The sequence below is a fragment of the Mirounga angustirostris genome, unplaced genomic scaffold (genome assembly GCF_029215605.1).
Source record: "Mirounga angustirostris isolate CCGP_5_RB_7025 unplaced genomic scaffold, mMirAng1.0.hap1 SCAF_15, whole genome shotgun sequence".
Taxonomy (NCBI): Eukaryota; Metazoa; Chordata; class Mammalia; order Carnivora; family Phocidae; genus Mirounga; species Mirounga angustirostris.
In genome coordinates, this window is record NW_026991723.1 from 88,133,592 (window position 1) to 88,153,648 (window position 20,057).

The 20,057-nt window shown below is 54.9% G+C and overlaps 1 protein-coding gene across 1 annotated transcript in view; it reads left to right on the forward strand.

The window, feature by feature from the left end:
* Window positions 1-20,057, forward strand: part of HMCN2 (hemicentin 2) — a 151,429-nt gene that overhangs the window by 28,907 nt on the left and 102,465 nt on the right. Inside the window, exons 5-15 of the mRNA XM_064580098.1 lie at window positions 369-540; window positions 1,184-1,290; window positions 2,427-2,547; window positions 4,231-4,494; window positions 7,084-7,228; window positions 7,717-7,838; window positions 9,985-10,257; window positions 11,352-11,493; window positions 12,017-12,144; window positions 13,090-13,203; window positions 15,411-15,560. Of these exons, the coding sequence (XP_064436168.1) occupies window positions 369-540; window positions 1,184-1,290; window positions 2,427-2,547; window positions 4,231-4,494; window positions 7,084-7,228; window positions 7,717-7,838; window positions 9,985-10,257; window positions 11,352-11,493; window positions 12,017-12,144; window positions 13,090-13,203; window positions 15,411-15,560 (1,738 nt within the window). The remainder of the gene's footprint in view (window positions 1-368; window positions 541-1,183; window positions 1,291-2,426; window positions 2,548-4,230; window positions 4,495-7,083; window positions 7,229-7,716; window positions 7,839-9,984; window positions 10,258-11,351; window positions 11,494-12,016; window positions 12,145-13,089; window positions 13,204-15,410; window positions 15,561-20,057) is intronic.

A 20,057-nucleotide genomic window follows, 5' to 3' on the forward strand; every position in this document is an offset into this window, starting at 1 on the left:
TGATGGTGAATTGCATTGTTCCGGGGGAGATTCCAGATCTCCAGGGTTCACCTGTGTGTAGGAGGCATCAGGAAGCCTTCCTGGAGGAAGTAATGGGTGCCATAGAGAGTGGCCCTTCCCTCCAAGTAGCCTTAATTCGGGTGTCACAGCTCCCAGCCCATATGCCAGGAAGGTAATGAAATGTAAATTGGCCTGGTGTAGGGCAGTGGGAGTGGGGGTGGCCTTGGGTGACCTGGAAAGCCTATATGCTGCCTAAAACCCAGGTGGGGGACTGGATTCTGCTGGGAACCTATTAGAGACCTGCCTCCAGTGGGTCAGTTCTAAGCAAGACCACCTGCTGGCATCAGCTTCTCACGCCTGCCTCCCAGGTGCTAAAGTGGGTAGAGTCAGCGGTCCAGGCCACCAAGGTGCACCTGCTGTCCACGGACCACAAGGAAGAGGGCGAGCATACGTGGAAGATTCCCTTTGACCCCAGCCTGAAGGAGGTCACCATCGCCCTGAGCGGTCCGGGGCCTCAGATCGAAGTCCGTGACCCACTGGGTATGTGCAGCACTGGCCTCATCTTTGACTCCGAGGCTGAGCCAGGAGCCCAGGATGGGATAGAGAGAGAGACCCGGGGTGGCAGGGGGTTTGGACACAAGGCTCCGGGAACAAGGAGGGAGGGGGGATGCCACGTGGAGGGCAGAGAGGGTGCCTGTGGTGGGTGAGGAAGCAGGGAGGCTGTTAGCAGCCAAGCGAGGGGAATTAAGATAACCACAGTCCCTGGGATGTGAGGCTCATGTGTGGTCTCACCCATGTTCTCAGCGGATCCCTACAGTGGCCTAGCAGGTCAGTCGGGGCAAGAATTAGTGGCACGCCATTGAGACTCTGGAAGGTGGAGTGACTTGTCCAGGTCACCTAGGGTCAGTGTGATTTGGACCCAGCCACCTGGCCTCATGGTGCTCCAAGGATGTCACGAGTTCCCAGGTCTAGAGGCGAGGTGTCCAACCCCCCACCTGGGGGGTGGGTGAGGGTGGAGTACAGAATGAGGTGAAGGGCCGAGCACCACCAAAGGTGTCTTGTCAGTTACTCTGGGAAGCCTGAGGCTGGTGTTTGGAGGGCCCTGGGCTCCTGGGGACAGGCTGGGGCCTCTGTCATGGCCAGGAAAGGATCAGGGACTGAGAAATCCTTGGGGGTTCCACAGGGAAGATCCTACAGAAGGATGAGGGCCTCAACGTGCTTCTCAACATCCCTGACTCCGCCAAGGTTGTGGCCTTTAAGCCTGAGCATCCTGGGCTGTGGTCCATCAAGGTAGGGGGCCCTGGTGCCCAGGGAGGGGGACCGGTTTCACCAAGCCAAGACCCTGTCTCCCTCCTGCCTGTCCTGGGGAGCTGGGGCCCTGGGAAGCTGAGGGCTGGAGTATGGGTGGTGACGGGGTCATATCAGTAGAAGCAAAGGGTCAAGAACAGAGGAGGAGTATTCTGCTTTGCAGCAGTGAGAGGAAGTAAAGTGGTTTGGGGTTAGTTAGGGAACTTTTAAGAAGGAGTTGGAGAAACAGCTTGAGTGTCCAGAGGTGGGTGACCAAGCCGGCTTGAGGTTCAGAAACCTATCCTGTGAAGAATGAACAAAGGAAGCAAGGGTGACCTTGGGGGGAAGGATGGCTTAGAGGGACATGCCTGGCAGGAGGAGGTGGGCCTGCTCTAATCTGCAAGGTGCTGGAGTCCAGGGACTGGGGGTAGGCTGGGCTCCTGGCAGAGGGTCCTGGGATGGGGCAGGCTGCTGCCTGGGAAGGATGTGAGCTCCTGCTGGTTGAGCAAACGTTTATGGAGCACCTCCTAGGTGCCAGGCCCTGAGCTAGGTGTGGATGGTACCGACGAAGGGGCAACATTGACCCTGCCCTTCAAACTCTGAGCATTTTGTTTTAAAGATTTTTATTCATTTTTTGTCAGAAAGAGGGAGAACACACAAGCAGGGGGAGCTGCAGGCAGAGGGAGAAGCAGGTTCCCCACTGAGCAGGGAGCCTGATGCGGGACTCGATCCCAGGACCTGGAGATCATGACCCAAGCCGAAGGCAGACACGCCCAACTGAATGAGCCACCCAGGCATCCCAACTCTGAGCATTTTTGAGCCAAGAGCTCTACTGCCAGTGGGGAAGGCAAGGCGGGGATTAGACATGCAGGGGGACAGACGGGGCTGTGGGTGTTGGGAAGGGTGGCTGGAAAGGCAGAGCAGGTTCCAGAGTCCCGCTCAGGACAGAGCCATAGCTGGGGCCTCTTCTACTGCATTTGGGAGCATAGCGCTGGGCCCCCAGGGAGCAGGGAAGTTGCCCATGTGTCTGCAAAGGTGGGAGAACTGCAGCTGCGGGCACCGGAGGCAGGTCAGGGCGGCCACCTTCTGCCCTGGAGCTGGCGTCGGGCGCCTGGTGATGGGGTCTGGGTCTGTGCTAGGTCTATAGCAGTGGTCGCCATTCAGTGAGGATCACAGGTGTCAGCAACATCGACTTCCGAGCCGGCTTCTCCACTCAGCCCTCTCTGGACCTCAACCACACCATTGAGTGGCCCCTGCAAGGTACAGTGCTCCTGACCCTGGGGGCGATGCAGAGCTGCTTTCTGGAGAGGTGGGGCTTGCCTTTTGGAAGTGTGGGGGGGCAGGCCCTAAGTATGTGGCTAGAATGGGCCCTGTGCAGGCTGGGTGGGGGTTGGGAGCCTAGGGAGATGTTAGAGTTGGAGGCATAAGGTCGATTTTCTGGTTAGAAGCTGCCCACTGGGATCTGGTGTTGCCTGTGTGCGCCATCATGGTTCCATCTGGAGAAGCCTGGGCTCCAGAGCAGGCAGGGGCTTTTGGCTCAGGTTGCCAGAGCTTCATGCCAGAAAATACCATCTGGTGGCCAGGTCAGGGGTCCCAATTTATAGTTTGGGAAGTATGATCGCTCACCAGGGGCCCTTCAGAGGATTTTGCTGGGTCCAGCTCAGAAGGGAGATGGGGAGGGACCTAGACCAGGTCAGGCTAACTGCAGATCACTGACTGGTGACCAAAATGGTAGATGCCAGATCCTTAGAGCTTTTGAATGTGCATTTCCTTTAATCTTTGTCATCCTTGTTAGCCCTGGTTGGTTCTCTGCCAGGACTAGCGGTAACATCTTCAAAGCAAAAGGGGGCCGCTTGCTTATTTAGTGCTTGTTTTTCCCAGTGGTAGGAAGGGGGAGAGGCAGGGAAACTTCTAGAGCCAGGAGAGAAAAAAATCCTAACTGCAGTGCTTGAAAACTGAAGGGCCCCTAGGGCCAGTCCCCAGTGGAAGAGGGTGAAGGCGGGCCACATGCGATCTTTGGTTTCTGCTTTTGAGAAAGAGGTGGGTCCAAGACAGTTTAAAAAAAAAAAAAAGGAGAGAGAAACAGCAGGGCGATTGCAAGTGATAAATAGCATTTGGCACTTGGCTTCGCTGAAGGGGCATCAGGGAGTAGGGTAGTGGTTGCCCCACCACAGGGAGCGTGCCCTTGGCTGATTGTTGCAACATGGGGATGGGGCCCAGCACTGACACACATTCTTTTTCAAAGGAATCTGGACTTCCAGATTTTTATATGCCCTTTCCAGATTGTTCCATGTTTCTTAAAGATTTTAAGGCATTTGATGGATCATACCAACCACACCCTCTGTTTCCTGGTTTATGATCTCTAAGGAAAAAAATAATAACTGTTTGAAAAGGGAAAGACCTGAGCGACATTCCCAAATCAACTAAGGGAATTATGAAACCCAACCCCAATTTTACGTTTTCTGGGATAGTGTGAAAAGTCCATTTCTAATAAAACAGGAGGAAAATCAAAGGAAAGCTGAACAGAGGAGAGAGGATGAACAGGAACCAGAGTTCCCAAACTAGCGTGTGTCTCACCGAGGCCGGTCCCAGAACCTACCTGATGCAATTCCAGAGTTAATGGGGGGGGGAGCGGGTTAGGGTGGAGAGAAATGCCCTCTCCCAGTTCTACTCCATGTGAGCCCGAGTCTGCAGACTGGAGGTGTTGCAGTCGTGGGAAGCCATGGTTTGGATGGACAGTGGCGTTTCAGGACCACGGACAGTAGCAGGCCCCCTCTGTATCCACCCCCAGCATTAGGTGGCACAGGGAACAGAAGGTGAGCAAGCCGGTAAGAGGGCCAAGCAGGCTGGGTCCCTGACTGTGGTCCGAGGGCCCCTGCTTGGAGAGGATCATGGAGCCCAGAACAGACGCCAGGATCTTCTTCCTCACCCTTCCCTCTGCAGGGGTGCCCATCTCCCTGGTGATCAACTCCACGGGCCTGCAGGCACCCGGCCGCCTGGACTCGGTGGAGCTCTCACACAGCTCAGGGCGGTCCCTCCTGACTTTGCCCACGAGGCCCCTCTCGAACGGATCCACGCATCAGCTGTGGGGCGGACCGCCCTTCCACGCCCCCCAGGAGCGCTTCTACCTCAAGGTGAAGGGCAAAGACCACGAGGGGAATCCCCTGCTCCGTGTCTCTGGAGTTTCCTACAGTGGGGTGGTCCCAGGTGAGTGAGTGGCTCTCACTGCTCCCAGCTCCCTGGCTCACTTGGAGACCCCATTTCTTCCTGGAAGCCTTCCCTGATTAGATGAGATGAGGAAAAGTTCATTAAACTTCTGAGCAGCACGCTCTGCAATGCATCATGCTAAATACTGAGATGCTTCAGATGTAGCAATCAGGTCAAGGATTTAGTACCAAGCCATCCATCGCTCCACCCACCCATGCATCCACTCACCCATTCATCTGTCCACCCACCCACTCATTGATCCAAACATCCATCCATTCATCTGCCTATTCATCCATCCACCCACTTACTCGTCCATGCATCTATCCATCCGTCCAAATATCCATCCACCCACCCACTCATGCATGCATGCATCCATCCAAATATCCATCTAGCATTCATTTTTGTGTTTTTCATGGTGCTAGGCACTGTAGGCACAGCGGGGGGCATGGCAGTGCATGTGGGTGTGCTCTTCCATAACCATAATCATGGTAATACCAGTCACTGTCTTGAGCACCTCTCATGGGACAATCCTGAGCCAAGTACCTGCCATACAGTAGCTCACTGAGTGCTTGTAATAGTTCTGAGGTGTGTCCTCACTTTACAGATGAAGAAGCTCATGATACCCATCTCACAGGGTTGCCCTAGGGGTTCCATAAGCTAATACACATAACAAGACATCTCTTGGGTACCCTGAGGCTGTGCCCAGGATGTGGGCATTGTGGGCCAGGGCCCCCCATATGTAGCAACTGCTGTTACTCTCATGTCATTGTGGGCACAGGTCATTTTATGGTCCTATCCTTGGTCATGTGTGGCTTTTTGCTCCTTCCCTTGTGTCCCTGAGGTCTCCCATCCAGGTCAGAAGCTTCCAGAGCACAGGGCTGAGTCTTCAGCTCTCTGGCTCTGCCTCTGATCCTAACCTGGGGTATCTGAGTTCACTGGCCAACAGCCTCCTTGTTGGGCTTTGTTCCCTCCTCCTGCTCCCTACCCCCTTTCCCATGGCAGTGGCCTGGGGGGGAGCACACAGAGATGGATGTCACTGACACCCAACATCTTTGCTGGGGATCTCTTGACAAGGAGCAGACTCCTCTGTCTACTTCAAGTAGGGGTGCATGGAGGCCACCAAGGTGCCCATGGTGAGGTGAAGGACTTTGAGAACCCAAGTGGGGCAGGGTGGGGGGCTGGGGGCCCCCTTCTCTCAGCCTCCTGGTTTCCACTCCCCTGCTGTGGTCCCTGGGCCCCTTGTCCCTTGGCTTATATAACCCCAAGGAGGAATTTTCAGGAAGGAGTTTCAGCAGGGGCAGTAGCAACCTCTGTTTCTCTCTCTCCTGGTCTTTCAGATGAATCTAAGGGCTTGGAGTTAAGCTCTGGCTTTTGGTCTTCACCTCAGCTCTAGATGAAAGTGTGTGTGTGTGTGTGTGTGTGTGTGTGTGTGTTGTCTTGGCAGGGCAGGGAGAAGGGAGGTGGCTTGGAGTTTTCCTTCCTTCCCCACCTTCTAGGTCTGGGAAGCTGGGAGTTTGGCCTCGAGCAGGAGGCTCTGGGTTTGGGAGACATGGGCGGGTGGCAGGGCTGAGCCTCGGGTCCCTGGGCCCATTGAGCTCATGGAGGACGGAGCCTGAGCTGGCCTTGCAGAGGCTTCCAGTGTGTGTGGGTGAGCAGTGGCTGCTTTGCACATAGCTGAGGACGTGGCTGGATAGTCCAACATCCCTCTCCCCTGGGATGTGGCAGGGAGCCTGCAGCATGATGTCACCCGCCGCCCGCCCACCCCCAGCTCTGGGCTCGGAGGACGTCTGGTGCATTGTCTCACCCACGGAGCATCTCTGGTGGGGATGGGGGGGGCAGGGCAGGACGAGAGTTGAGCCTACGCCTGCAATCCCCCAGCGAGGCCCTGATGGCAGTCACTGACCCCGTGGGGGTGTTCTCAGACCTTCCCACTGAAGCAATTCCAATAGCCAAGGAGAGAGAACGTGTCACCCCAAGACCAGGGATAGGTGGGGGAGGGTATCTCCAGGGGGCCCCACGGGGCTCATCACAAACTGTGAGATTTCATTAAGTCTCTTACTTTATCTCAGAAATGCGTGTGAACTTTGGGTTCACAGCCATACTCCAGCTTTGCTTATTTTTAAATATAAAAAAAGGCTTTCTTCCAACATCCTTGAGTGAGACTGACCCTCCAGGCAGATGAGAGGTCTGGAAGCGCAGAGAGCCCAATCTGGGGAGCATTTCATCAGATCTCTGGACTGGTCTGACTTCTACGTCCTGGACAGTGGAGAAGGCGGGGGCGCAGACTGGTCCATCTCGGCTGGTCTTCCCACAAACCACAGAAACAGCAGGAGCTCATCCCGAGGGGGCTTGCCATGCCGTGTGCACGTGCCCTGTCTCTCACCAACTCCCCAGACAGCATGGGGACGTCAGTACCAGGATGAAGCCCATTTAATAGAGGTGGAAACTGAGCTGGCATGGGCAAAGCAACCTGTTCTTGGTGACCACCGGATGGAATCCTGGCTCATCCCGGCAGTCTCTGCATCGCTGACAAGGGCGGGCTGTGGGGGGCGGCAGGGAAGGATCCTCACTGCTGGGCCTTGCTTACAGGTGCCCCCCTGGTCAGCATGCCCCCCAGGATCCACGGCTACCTGCACCAGCCCCTGCTGGTCTCCTGCTCTGTGCACAGCACCCTGCCCTTCCGGCTACAGCTGCGGCGGAACGGAGCCAGGCTGGGCGAGGAGAGGCATTTGCAGTGAGTGGGTGCCGGCCGCCCAGTGTCCCCAGCCGCGGGGGTCTGAGGGGAGTGGGTGGCGGGAGAAGGACCTTTGGTCTCGGTCATAATGTCCTCCTGGGCACCTCGCAGCATGGCCCGGGATGGGGGAGGGTGGTCCCCAAAGCTCCCACCGCTGCTGGGTCATCACCCTGTGAAGGAGCTGTGAGCCTCCCCAGCTTCTGGAACACTCATCCCATGCAGGGCCCAGCTCCTGGGGTTAGAACAGGAAGGACCGTCTGAGACCCGCCCCCTCATGCATGAAAGTCTGGGGCTCAGAGAGGGAAAGGGACTTGCTCAGAGTCACACAGCATGTTGTAAAATTTGCATGTCCTTGGTGGTAAGAAGAGTCAGACAGCCTCTCCAAGAGGATTTGTTCCCTCTGGGCAGGGTTTAGGGACCGGATGAAGCTGGGGGACCCTGGCTGGGGTCAGTGGGATTGTGTGTCTCCAGCTGTTCTGGGTTTGCAGGGTGTCGGGAAACAGCAGCTGGGAGATCCCATGGGCCTCCAAGACCGAGGAAGGGGTGTATGAGTGCACGGCCATCAGCAGGGCTGGGACTGGACGAGCAAAGGCCCAGATTGTTGTCACAGGTCTGTCCTTTCGGCCCGTCCTCGTATACCCTCGTATACCCTCCCCACCCCCTTCTTGATTTTTCCCTCTAGGGTTTGCCCCCAGGGCGTCTCCATCTGCGGGGGGAGCATGCCAGCCAGTTGCCGGGGACTGTCCATTCCCCAGAGTCCACTGCCCACGCTGCCACCTGCCCCCTGGCGCCCCGTTTGGGCTGTCACCCAGGAGTGGCCTGTGGATCTCAGATGGAGGAAGGTTGAGGAGCCCGGCTAGGGTCAGGCCCTCCTCTCCTAGGCCCTTCCGGGGGCCACTGTCCATCCGGAAGTCCCCCTCCCTTAATGCCTCCAGGTCCCTGCCAGGATAGCACCATCCAGCTCAGGAAGTTTGGAGATGTCACAGGCCGTCTAGAAATGAAATGGGCTCCGTTTTTTAAATCAAGAATCTAAACTGTCTTGAAGAGAAGAAAAGGAGCCCAAGGAACATGGAAAGATTAGCCAGTCTGCATCCTCTAATCTCGCACAGACTGCCATGCTCCTGGCAGGAAGACGGGGGGGAGTACAGACAGGCAAAAGAAGATTTGGATAACCTGTGGTCTTATTCTAGAGACAACCTCTATAGCATTTTTTTAAAAGATTTATTTATTTATTTTAGAGAAAAAGAGTGAGTGAGCATGGGATTGAGGGGGAGAGGCAAAGGGAGAGCGAGAATCCCAAGCAGACTCCCCACTTGGGGCTCGATCTCACGACCCTGAGATCATGACCTGAGCCGAAATCAAGAGTCGGACACTTAACCGACTGAGCCACCCAGGCACCCCAACCTCCACAGCATTTTAATTTACTTCCTTTTAGACCTTTATCTATGTGCGCATTTTAAGAAAATGGGATAGTATTATACATATGTATTACACGTACATACACATATGACAACCTGATTTTTTATCATCTAACAATATAATGTGTCTGCAAACGTGCTTCTACAGAATGAATTAACAGTTTTACTTCTATATTTTTAAAAATTTTCTATTACTTAAAAAATTTTTAAAGATTTATTTATTTGAGGAGGGTGAGGGGCAGAGGGAGATGGAGAGAGAAAGACTCCCCACGTGGGGCTCGATCTCACAACCCTGAGGTCATGACCTGAGCCAAAATTAAGAGTCGGACACTTAACCGACTTGAGCCACCCAGGCACCCCATGGTTTTACTTTTTATAAATGATAAGGACAGGAAAAGGGAACAGTATAAGGAAACGCACACACCCATTCCTTAGACTTACTAATCGCTAAAATTTTGCCATATTTGCTTTCTCGCTCTCTGGCTAGACTATTTTTAAACTAAATTGTAGGCATCCTGACATTTCAGTATTTATCACTCTTTTTTTTTTTAGAAAGTACATTTTCCCATATAATAAAAATTTTATGATTACACCTAATAAAATGAACAATAATACCTTAATGCTATTTAATTTGGCAGCAGTCAGATTTTCTCATTTGCTCCAGAATATTATTTCTGGCTGGTTTCTGCAGTATCATTTTTCGGGGCTGTGAAGTTCACATGCTCTTTGTGACAGCAGGTCATTGACACATGTAGCTTGTGTGGACCCAGCTTTTTCCCTGCGAGCGCTCGGGCCCACATCCCTGGTTAGATGGTCTCTGATCTGATCACTTATCCCTTTTTTTCCTGTCAAGATAGTGGTTTTCTCAGCTCTTTCCTCGTTTGGGGCAGTGGCCTCCGTGGTACATTTTGGCTGTGAGGATCCTCCTGCGATCTGCACAGAGAATAGCTGTGTACTCATTACTGTTTCCCTCTTGACGGTGATTTCCGAGGCTGTATTCCCCAGAGGGGAGTTCCTGGCTCACGGGGTGAGAAGAGTAGTGGGGATCTTGGTCCATGTTGCACTTGGCTGTCGTGCGAAAAGCACTCATGTGCCATGCGGCCCTCGTCGGGGGTGTGATGGTGGTGGGGAAGTGGGGGGATGTGGGGGAAATGGGCCCTCCTCCCGGGGCGGCGCTGGCCTGGGATGGTGAGCAGATGCTTCTCCACTGCTCTGATGGACAACGTGTCTTCAAGGATCCCGTGCGGGACTCTGGAGTCAGGACGCCCCCAGCGCTGGCAGGATGGCCCTCTCTCTGTGTCCGCCCCCTCCCAGTCTCCTCTGTTTTTGTTCCTTCAGACCCCCCACCGCAGCTCGTCCCTGCCCCCAACATCACCGTGTCCCCAGGGGAGACCGCCGTCCTGTCCTGCCAGGTCCTGAGTGATGTCCCCTACAACCTGACGTGGATCCGGGACTGGCGAGTCCTGTCGGCCTCGACGGGCAGAGTCGCCCAGCTGGCCGACCTATCCCTGGAGGTCAGCGATGTTATCCCCATTGACGGTGGGCGGTACCAGTGCATGGCCAGCAACGCCAATGGGGTCACCAGGGCATCCATCTGGCTCCTGGTGCGAGGTGAGGCTCTGCCTTCCACTGCTGTCTGTCCTTCCAATTTAACACACTCCCTAGTGCTCCTCCCCAGAGCCCATTGATCCATGCCTCTGCCCAGGCATCACGTCGGGCAGGCAACATTAGTCCTGTGACTGTCTTCTGAATTTCCAGAGAAAGAGGATTCTGTAGCCTCCTAGCATAAGTTTAGGGGTTCTCCCTGTTGGAAAGTTCACCCTAATATCTAACCTAAATTTCTGCTGCTGCAGGCCAAGCCGATTTCATTGTCCTATTGATTTCTCATGCCGTGGAGCACCTCCATTGCCGCTCCCCCCCATATGAAGGGTAGGAATGGAATGCAGGAAACTCCTGGAAGTCCAGAGATCAGATGTGCTTGGCAGGGGCTGGGTGGCACTGACCAGATGGGGTCGGGGGAGGCAGTGGAAAGAGCCCCCATCTGGGAGTTTTAGGACCTGGAGGTCACCTTGGGTCTACCCAGGGTTTAGACAGATCTTTCTTTCTGGGCTGCTATTTTTCCAAGTGTGAAAATGAGCCTATTGGGACAACTGTTCTCTCTTGTGCCAGCAATTCTTGGTTGGTTGCCTGGAGTGTGTTGAGAAGGATTCTGAGGCCATGTCTAGGTTCTGTCATATCTATTAGCTTTGTCTGCCACTGACATGGGAGGGGCCTGTTTACCTTTTCTAGGTGAGTTGGCCTGGTGAGGTCTCTTGAGTCCAACAAGCCTATTGTACTGTGAATAGAACCTAGGTTTGGGGCCAATACTCGGGCAGGCCTTGGGGTCCACTCAAGGTCACTGGAGATGAGAGTTGTCCCCAGCTCTGGCATCTGCCTATTTGCCTGAGCCTCTCCAAGATGCTCAGCCTGGAGCAGAACCTGTGGGGGCATTAGAAAATCCACTTTGTGTGGCCTGGGCGGCTGCCTGGTCAACCCCAGTTCCCAGGAAAGCCACTCCCTGGGGATTCAGGCCCCTTGGGGCCTTTGCTTCCTACGTCTGGCCCATCTGTGAATTTGGGGATGGAGAGGAGGCTGGGGCTGGGCACCTGGAACAGCATGGCTGCCCTGACAGGCTCTTCCCCACCTGTCCACTCTTTATACTGCAGAGGCCCCCCAGGTCAGCATCCACACCCGGTCCCAGCACTTCTCCCAGGGTATGGAGGTGAACGTCAGCTGCTCAGCCTCTGGATACCCCACACCCCACATCTCCTGGAGCCGTGGGGGTCATGCTCTGCAAGAGGACAGCAGGTGAGGGGCCCAGGGCCAGGGGCTCTGGGACCAGGAGCAGGTGAATAAGGACTCCTGGGGGATGCCTCTGAGCCTCCATCTTTTTACCTGTAAATGGGGCGGTGGCGGGTGGGGGGTGGTGCGGGGAGAGGGGAGCATTTGTCCTGCCTTCTTCTGGGATCATTTGAGACTCAGGAGCAAGATCACTTTGGAAATATAATGATGCCTCAGTATGAGCTCAGGGGTTAGGGAGCTATAGTTCCAGAATCCAGCAGACCTGTGCTTGAATCCTGCCCCTGCCATTCAGGCTGTGTGACCTTGGGCAAGTCGCTTTACCTCTCTGAACCTCATGCATTAACAAGGACAATCTATGTAAAGCTCTGAGCACACAGCCAGGCACAGAGCAAGCAGTCAGTAGAAAATGGCGATCGCTAGTGATGCTATTAATTAATTTGTTGTTGGTGATGACTGAGGTAGTCCTCGGGTGACTGGACCTCATTGGCCCTTTGGCCATTGAACATGTTGTTTTATGGCCTGACTCCAGAATCCATGTAGATGCCCAGGGAACCCTGATCATTCAGGGAGTGGCCCCAGAGGATGCTGGGAATTATAGCTGCCAGGCTGTGAATGAGGTCGGCACAGACGAAGAGATGGTCACCCTCTACTATACAGGTACCTGGGCCCCGGGCATCTCAGAAGAGCCTCCCTCCTCTCTCTCCCTCCCTCCTTCCCATCCACAAATACTTGTTGAGCATCTGCTGTGTGCCAGGCCCTGGGGATACAGCAGTGAACACATGGTCCCTGCCTGGGGCAAGCTCATATTCTCATGGGGAGGCACAGAAGAAGCATGCAAATGGATAACGGTGCTTTCGGAGTGTGCTATGGGAGCAGTGTGATGTGCAGGTGGGGACGGGAGGGACATGGCTGGTACACACAGGATGGGCCACGAGGGGCGGATGCTCGCCAGAGACAAGAATGGGAAAGGGACCCGGTGAGGCACGGGCCCTGAGGTCAGAATGAGTCTGGGGTGCTCAGGAGGTGACAAGAAGGCTGGTATGGAGAGGATGGGAGGGAGTCAGGGACGGGGACAGGGGGAGGGATGGGCAGCCCATGCAGGGCATTTAGGACCTTGTAGGGTTTCGGCTTTTTTTTTTTTTTTTTTTTTTTAAGAGAGAGAGCAGAAGCAGGGGGAGGGGCAGAGGCAGAGGGAGAAGCAGACTCCCCGCTGAGCAGGGAACCCAACTGGGGGTTCAAGCCCAGAACCCTGAGATCATGACCCAAGCCGAAGGCAGCCGCTTAACTGACTGAACCACCCAGGTGCCCCAGGTTTCGACTTTTATGGCAAATTCAATGAGAAACGGATGTGTGTGGGGTGGGTTGGTTCCAGGAGTGACTGGTTTTAATTAGAGGTCCTGGGTCAGAAACTTTTAAGAAAACCAACAGTGGCTAGATCTTTCTGCGGTGACGGTCCCTGAGTGGTGGGGGGTGGGGAGGAGGCAGAGGATGCAGCTCCTTCCCTGTCCTCGCTCACCCCCCCCCCCCCCACCGTGAGAAGCTGCACTGTTGACCTAGGGAGTCTGTGGGCGGGTCCCAAGCTCCCCATCTGCTCCCGCGCAGATCCACCGTCCATCTCTGCAGTAAATGCGGTGGTGCTGGCCGCCGTCGGGGACCAGGCTGTGCTGGTGTGTGAGGTATCTGGGGTGCCCCCACCCCGGGTCATCTGGTATCGAGGTACGCCAGGTGGGAGAGGGGCCTGGGGAACTGTCCCTCTGGGGCCCCTGGAGGATCAGCTTTCCGGAATGGTCAGGGGGTGGGGAGTGGCACTGCGAATGGGGTGTCTGGGAGGACTGGCAGCATCCACGCAGCTCAGTGGTGAGGAGCAGGATTTAGAGTAGACACAGATCTGAATTCTAGCTCCCCTGGGTGACAACGGGTAGGTGACCTGGCATCGCTGAGCCTGCTTCCTTATCTGGGAAATGGGGAACATCAGATAGGTTAGTCGCGTGAGGATGAGATGAGTTCACATAAGTAAAGTGTTTAGAACAAGCCTGGCATGTGGGCTGGGCACGGTGTTCTTTTTTTTTTTTTTTAAGATTTTATTTATTTATTTGAGAGAGAGCGCAAGAGCGAGCAAGAACATGAGCAGGGAGGAGGGGCAGAGGGAGAGGGAGAAGAGCAGACTCCCCGCTGAGCAGGGAGCCCGATGCGGGGCTCGATCCCAGGACCCTGAGATCCTGACCTGAGCCGAAGGCAGGTGCTTCACCGACTGAGCCACCCAGGCGCCCCTGGGTTCAGTGTTCTTAGTGATGGTGATGCGGTTAATCTGAGAAATGGGGACCAATAGTACCAGGGCTGTTCTGAGGCTCTTTTGAGTCAATGGGTACGGAGGGTCTTCCCAGTGCCGGACTCCGAGCTGGAGTTTGGCTGATGGGAGTGTCCTTGAGCCCTCAGCAGGGGCTGCTCCTGTCTTTCCAGGAGTAGAATCCTAGCTCCTCCCAAGGGTCAGCCCTCACCCGTGTTGCCCTCTCCCACCTGGACGGGCTCTGTCATTCATGGCACCTGTCTGCCAGCTTGTCAGAGCCCACCTTGACTTTGACACAGGCAGAGGCAGCTCAGGGTGTGAGCCTTTTGCGCCAGGCTGCCCCTGGGTGGCAGAGGCCCCGGGACTCCTGACTCGGTGCTCGTGTCTCTCCTGTTCTGGCCGAGAGCCTGCCCTGGGAACACTTTTTAAAAGGGCCTCTCTCAGTGGAATATTACTCAGACTGGAAAAGAAGTGGAATTCAAATTGTACAACAGTGTGAATACAGTTAACACCCCTGAACTGTGCTCTTGAAAATGGTTAAGATGGTAAATTTTGTTCTGTGTTTTTGACCACAATTGAAATTTTTTTTCATTTGAAAACAAGGGGTGAAATTCTGAGAACAACACGGATGAGCCTCGGGGACATGATGCAGAGTGAAATCAGCCAGACACAGAAGGGCAAATACTCTATGATTCCACTTACGTGAGGGACCTAGACGAGGCAGATGTGTAGGGACAGAAAGGAAAAGAGTGGGCACCAGGGGCTGGGTGTGGGGGTTGGGGGGGTCAGTGTTTACCGGGGACAGAGTTTCAGTTTGGCAAGATGAGAAAGTTCTGGAGACGGATGGAGGGGATGTTTACACAGTAACGTGAACGTATTTGTGTTGAGTGTCCACTGAATCGGACACTCAAAATGCTTAAAGTGGTCAAGTTTTGTGTTATGTACATTTTATCACAATAAAAACAATAAAAATAAAAAATTATATTAAAATGTAGAAAGGAGGTTGGGATCAGGGGAGCCTGGGTGTAGACCACAGGCAGGAGAAAGGAGGGAGGCCTGCCTGGGGTCAGGTGTCAGAGAGGCAGCCAGTGGCTGGGGTGTGCTCATCCTGGGGTGACCTCAGTCTGGAACTGGGGCAGAGGATGGGGACCCAGCAGGGAGGCCCAGGCAAGGAGTCCGTGGGTGCTGAGCCTGTCACAAGTAGGGGGACAGACTGGGCCTCACTCCTGGTCAGCAGAGGGGCTCAGGGAAAGCCCCCCCTGCAGGGCTGGAGCTAGGAGTCCTGACTGAAAAAAAAATTTTTTTTAATTGTTGGAAAATACAAATAACAAACTTTACATCTTAACCCTTTTTAGGGATACAGCTTGATAGTATTAAGCACATTCGCATTGTTGAATAACCGTTAACCACCATCCGTTTCCAGAACTCTGTTCCTCTTACAAAACTGAAACTCTGTCTCTGTTAAATAATGGGGGTCCTGGCTTTTGGGTAGGGACCGTGTCCCATTCGGCCCCTCCCAGGCTCCAGCCCAGTGCAGTTACAGGAGCCTGAGGGTCAGGAAGGCTCAGCAGCCTGGTACCCCAGCCTCCGTGACCACCGTGGGCACCCGCCTGATGTTTTCCCATCTTTGGCGCAGGGGATCTTGAAATGATTCTGGCCCCCGAGGGCTCCAGCTCTGGGACACTGCGGATCCCAGCAGCTCGGGAGAGGGATGCTGGCGTCTACACCTGCCGAGCTGTCAATGAGATGGGCGATGCTTCTGCAGAGATCCAGCTGGAGGTTGGACGTGAGTGTACACCTTGTCCCCACTTGCCCCCTCCCCCTTTGCCCTGCCTCTGAGCAGGGAGGAGGGAACTCTACCATAGAGAATGCCAGTGTGGAATCTGTATCATGTGCATCCGGAGCACGTGGGACCAAAGACACAGTGCCTCTTGCTATATGACAAATTGCCCCAAAACTTTGTGGCTTAAACAGTAAGCATTTATTTGCTTGCAGTTCTGGAGGGCCAGGGTTTAGGAGTGGCTTGGCTGGGTGGTTGTGGCTCAGAGGCTCTCACGGGATTGCAGTTAATGCTTCAGCCAGGGCTGCATCATCTGAAGGCTTGACTGGGGCTGGAGGAGCCAGTCTGGATTCACTCACGCGGCTGTTGGCAGGATGCCTCAGTTCGTTCATTCCCCATGTGGGCGTCTCTAGAAGGCTTCTCCTGACATGGATTCCCATGAGCAAGGGAGTTGAGGGAGGGAGAGAGAGAGAGAAGGAGAGAGGGGGAAGAAAAGGGAGGGGGGGATAAGAGAGAGAAGAGAGAGAGAAGACAGAGAGGGAGGAGAAGAGAGAGAGGAGAGAGAGAAGAGAGAGAAAGGAGAGAGAAAAGAGAGAGGAGAAAGAGGGAGGAGAGAGGAGGGGAAAGAGGGAGAGAGAGAGAGGGAGAGAGAAGACAGAGAAGAGAGAGAGAAAAGAGAGAGGGAGGAGAGAGAGAGAGAAAGAGAGGGAGGGAGAGGGAAAGAGAGAGAATCCCACAAGGAAGCTGCAGTCTATATAACCAGCCGGTCCTGGAAGTGACATACTGTCACTTCTACTATATTCTCTTGGTCACACAGACCAACCCTGGTACACGATGGGTGGGAGGGGCTACTCAAGTGTGTGCATCCCAGGAGGCCACCTTGGAGGCTGCCTACCACAGAGACAGTTTGGTTCAAGCTTGGGCATGGTCATCCCTGGGATCTGAGTTCCCGTCTTATCTCTATCACTTACCATCTATGTGCTTTGGTTGAGTCATTGACCCTCAGTTTTCCTATCTGTAAAATGGGGTTGCTGGGAGGGTTTGGTGAGATCAGGCATATAATGCTTAGCACAGGGTTTAGCCCATCTTGAGTGCTTACTAAACAGATGGGTGATTATCCCCTCTTTACAGATGGGGAGTCTGGGTTCTTCTGTGGCTGGTGCATGGCCTTGGCTGTGACTGTCATGACGTCTGAATTCCAGGCCTGCACCCAGGGCCCTGGGGATTGCTCAAAGTTATGGGCACAGCTCCTCGGCATGCTGGGCCAGCATGAACTGGGCTCTGAGGGGTTTGCTGTGGCCACGGCAGGAAGGCCAGGTGCTGGGAGTCCCGGGGAAGCACAGAGAATCAACAATGTGCTTGTCGAGGCTGGGTGGGATGGCCAAGGGGCTCCCCAAGGACAGTGGATGGAGCAGGCCTTGTGAGTAGAAGGTTCTGGCCCCGAGGACGACAGTGCCTGTCAGGGTTGGATTCTCCTGGGCTTGGGGCACCCTTAGCCTTCAGTTGTTGGTTCTGTCACTCCTCCCTCCCTCGCACGGTCACCAGGTGGCCAGGCCCTGTGCCGAGGACAAAACAGCAGGCGAGACTCGGCATCTGCCTTTGTGTTGCTCTTGGTGTCAGGGAGAGAGACGGCAAACAGACAAGTGGGATACTCAGGGTAGTGAGCATTTGCAAGTGGTATCCATGGGGAGCTGTTGGTGCCCAGAGAAGGAGTCCCACAGACATTGGGGGCTGGGAAGGCTTCCTGGAGGAGGTGATGTCTGAGATGAACCCAGAAGCCATCAGGCAGGTGATGAGCTGGGGAGCAGTGTTCGAGGCGAAGGGAGCAGCATGTGCAGATCTCCCCATGGCAGGAGAAGCGAGCCAGGGAGTGAGACTGAGCCAGGGCTGAGGGGTGCCCAGGAGGCTGCTACCTGCTGTGGGTCATGCTCGGCCTCAGGAGCCTGGCACCATTTGGGCTTGGTCCTGCGGGGTTGGTGAGAGTTTTTAGGGTGGAGAGTTGATGTGCTTCGATGTTCCCTGTAGAGAGTGCGCTATGTGGCTCGCTCTCAGGCAGAGTGGGGTGGGTGTGGAAAGGTGCAGGCTTAGAGCCTGATAATGATAAACATATAAGACAGGATATCTATGAAATTTGCCAGGTACCAGGGCCAGCTCTAAGCATGTTTCGTGTACTAACATGTAAACCTCTCAACAACTCTTTGAGGTGGGTTCTGTCATTATCTCCTATATAGATGGGGAACCCGAGGCACAGAGAGGTTAAGTGACTTGCCCAAGGTCACACAGCTGCTGAGTGGCGGAGCTGAGATCCGAACCCAGGGTCTAGGCCTTTAGCTCCTGGACTTCATCGTGATGCTCAGCAGCAGGGTGAGCTTGGACATTGCTTCCCCACTCTGAGCCTTGGGTTCCTCGTCGGCAAAATGTCTCTAGGATGTTGAGGAGTGCAAGGTAAGACTGGCCTGGGGCCTGAGGGGTTCTGATCAACGTCACTGTCATTGTTAATAGTCAGTAGGTTCTGGGTGAGCATAGAGGGCGCTCCAGCCAGGGCTGTACTTGGCATTGTCCCAGGCAATCATCCTTTGCTCCGTGTCTGATTTCTTTTCAGCAGTGCCTTATTTCTTTGGGGTCCAGGCTGACACGCCCTCCTGGTCCTATTCCTTCACCTGTCAGCAATGGACCTTAGGGCGGGTTCCCCATGTCAGAGGAGGAGACGGCTGGCATCCCAGAGGCAGGCTTCTTGGCCACTGGTGGCCTTCGGCCTTGCGGTCGGGGAAGGGGTGGACAGTGGCCCAGCACCTGTGTGTCTGAAGAGAGCTGGCCTGGCAGCAGTGGTGGGAAATCGAATTTCCTGCCCATCTGGGTGGCAGCTGTCGCCCAGCCTTCCTAGCCAGGCCGGCAGAGCCTTCCAGGGCGGGGAACAGCTGGGCGCTGTGCCCAGCTCCTGCTGTTGAGCTAGGAACCGGCTTCCCAGCCGCGTTTGGGAAGGAGGGCGGTGGCTGCCAGTGTTGGGGGCCCTGCCCGCAGGGCACCTTTGCATCACCTCTGGGCCTGGCATCCGGCAGACTGGATGATGCCCAGACTCCACTGCTTCTTTGGCCAAGTTATTGAGCCTTCCTTTCCTCATCTGTGAAAAGGGAGGAAAGTAATAGAGCTTTGCTCATAGGGTCCTTGAGAGATTTAATGAGAACACGGGCTTCGCTCGGGGCTTGAATGGAATAGATACTCAACACGCTGGCCGCCCCGGGCCCAGGGAGGCGGCGAGATTCATCACATGGCTGGTGACCGGGCTCATAGCAGGCATGCCCGTCCCAAGTTCAGCGCCCTTTCTGTTCCCTGAGACCAGCTGCTCCGAGCTAAGTTATCTGCACCTGCTGGATTCTCACTCAGGAAGAGAGGATGCTCATTCCTCTGTGTGTTTCCTCATTTCTGTCCCTGTCTTCTGTTCCCGGCCTGGGAGCCCCAGGTTGCCGGGTAGATGAGCAGGGGAGAAGAGCTTATGCTTTGGGGAGTGCAGAGAACCCCTGGCCAGCCTAGGGGAGCAGGAGAGAAGTAGCGTTGGCTTTTCCATCAGGCACAGCGGGCACAAACCCAGGGCCTGGGATAGGTCCAGGGCCCCGGGACAATGCTCTGATTCTAATTTCTTTTAAAATCAGAAGGAAACAAATGGATGACAACAAGTAGATGAAAATGAATCCAGCCTGGATTGTCTGCCTTTATGTCAATGTGGTGATAAAATAGAATTGTTAATATATTTTTTTAAAGATTTAATTCATTTGTTTGAGAGAGAGAGAGTGAGAGAGAGAGCACAAGAGTGGGGAGGGTCAGAAGGAGAAGCAGACTCCCCGCCAAGCAGGGAGCCCGAACTGGGACTCGATCCCAGGACCCTGGGATCATGACCTGAGCCAAAGGCAGCCGCTTAACTGACTGAGCCACCCAGGTGCCCCAAATTGTTAATATTTTTCTAAGGAGGAAGAGGCCCATGAGAGTGCACCGGCGGCTGCAGCCTCAGCCCAGTTGCAGGAACCTTCCCAGGAGGGGGCTGTGGAAGCCAGTCCCCCCAGTGACAGACACCCTGACATTCTGTCTGAACACAGGGCCAGTTTACGGTCCCTCCCTGGATTACTGCAGGGGTCACCTGGGAGTCCGTGAGGAGGAGGGCTGAGGACAGAGGTGGCTGAACCTCTGATGAGTCTCTGGGAAGGGCACTGGGTTGGGAGCCCAGCCCCCACCGACATGCTGCAGGACTCAGGGCCGGCCCTGCCCCTGCCCCTGCCCCCAGCCTCAGTTTCCCATCTGCAAATGAGGGGAGCAAAGGGCCTTCAGCTCTGGCATATGAGGATTCTGGGGTCCTGCCTTATTTGGGGGCTCCAGTGAGACTGGGGTGGGGGGGATGGCTATGCCGGAGGCTGAGTCAGAGTGTTCTGGGTGGGATCTGAGTCTGGGATTTGGCTGCTTCGGGATTCACCCCAAAGAGAGGACAGAAGAGGTGGGTGTGGCTCTGGCTGA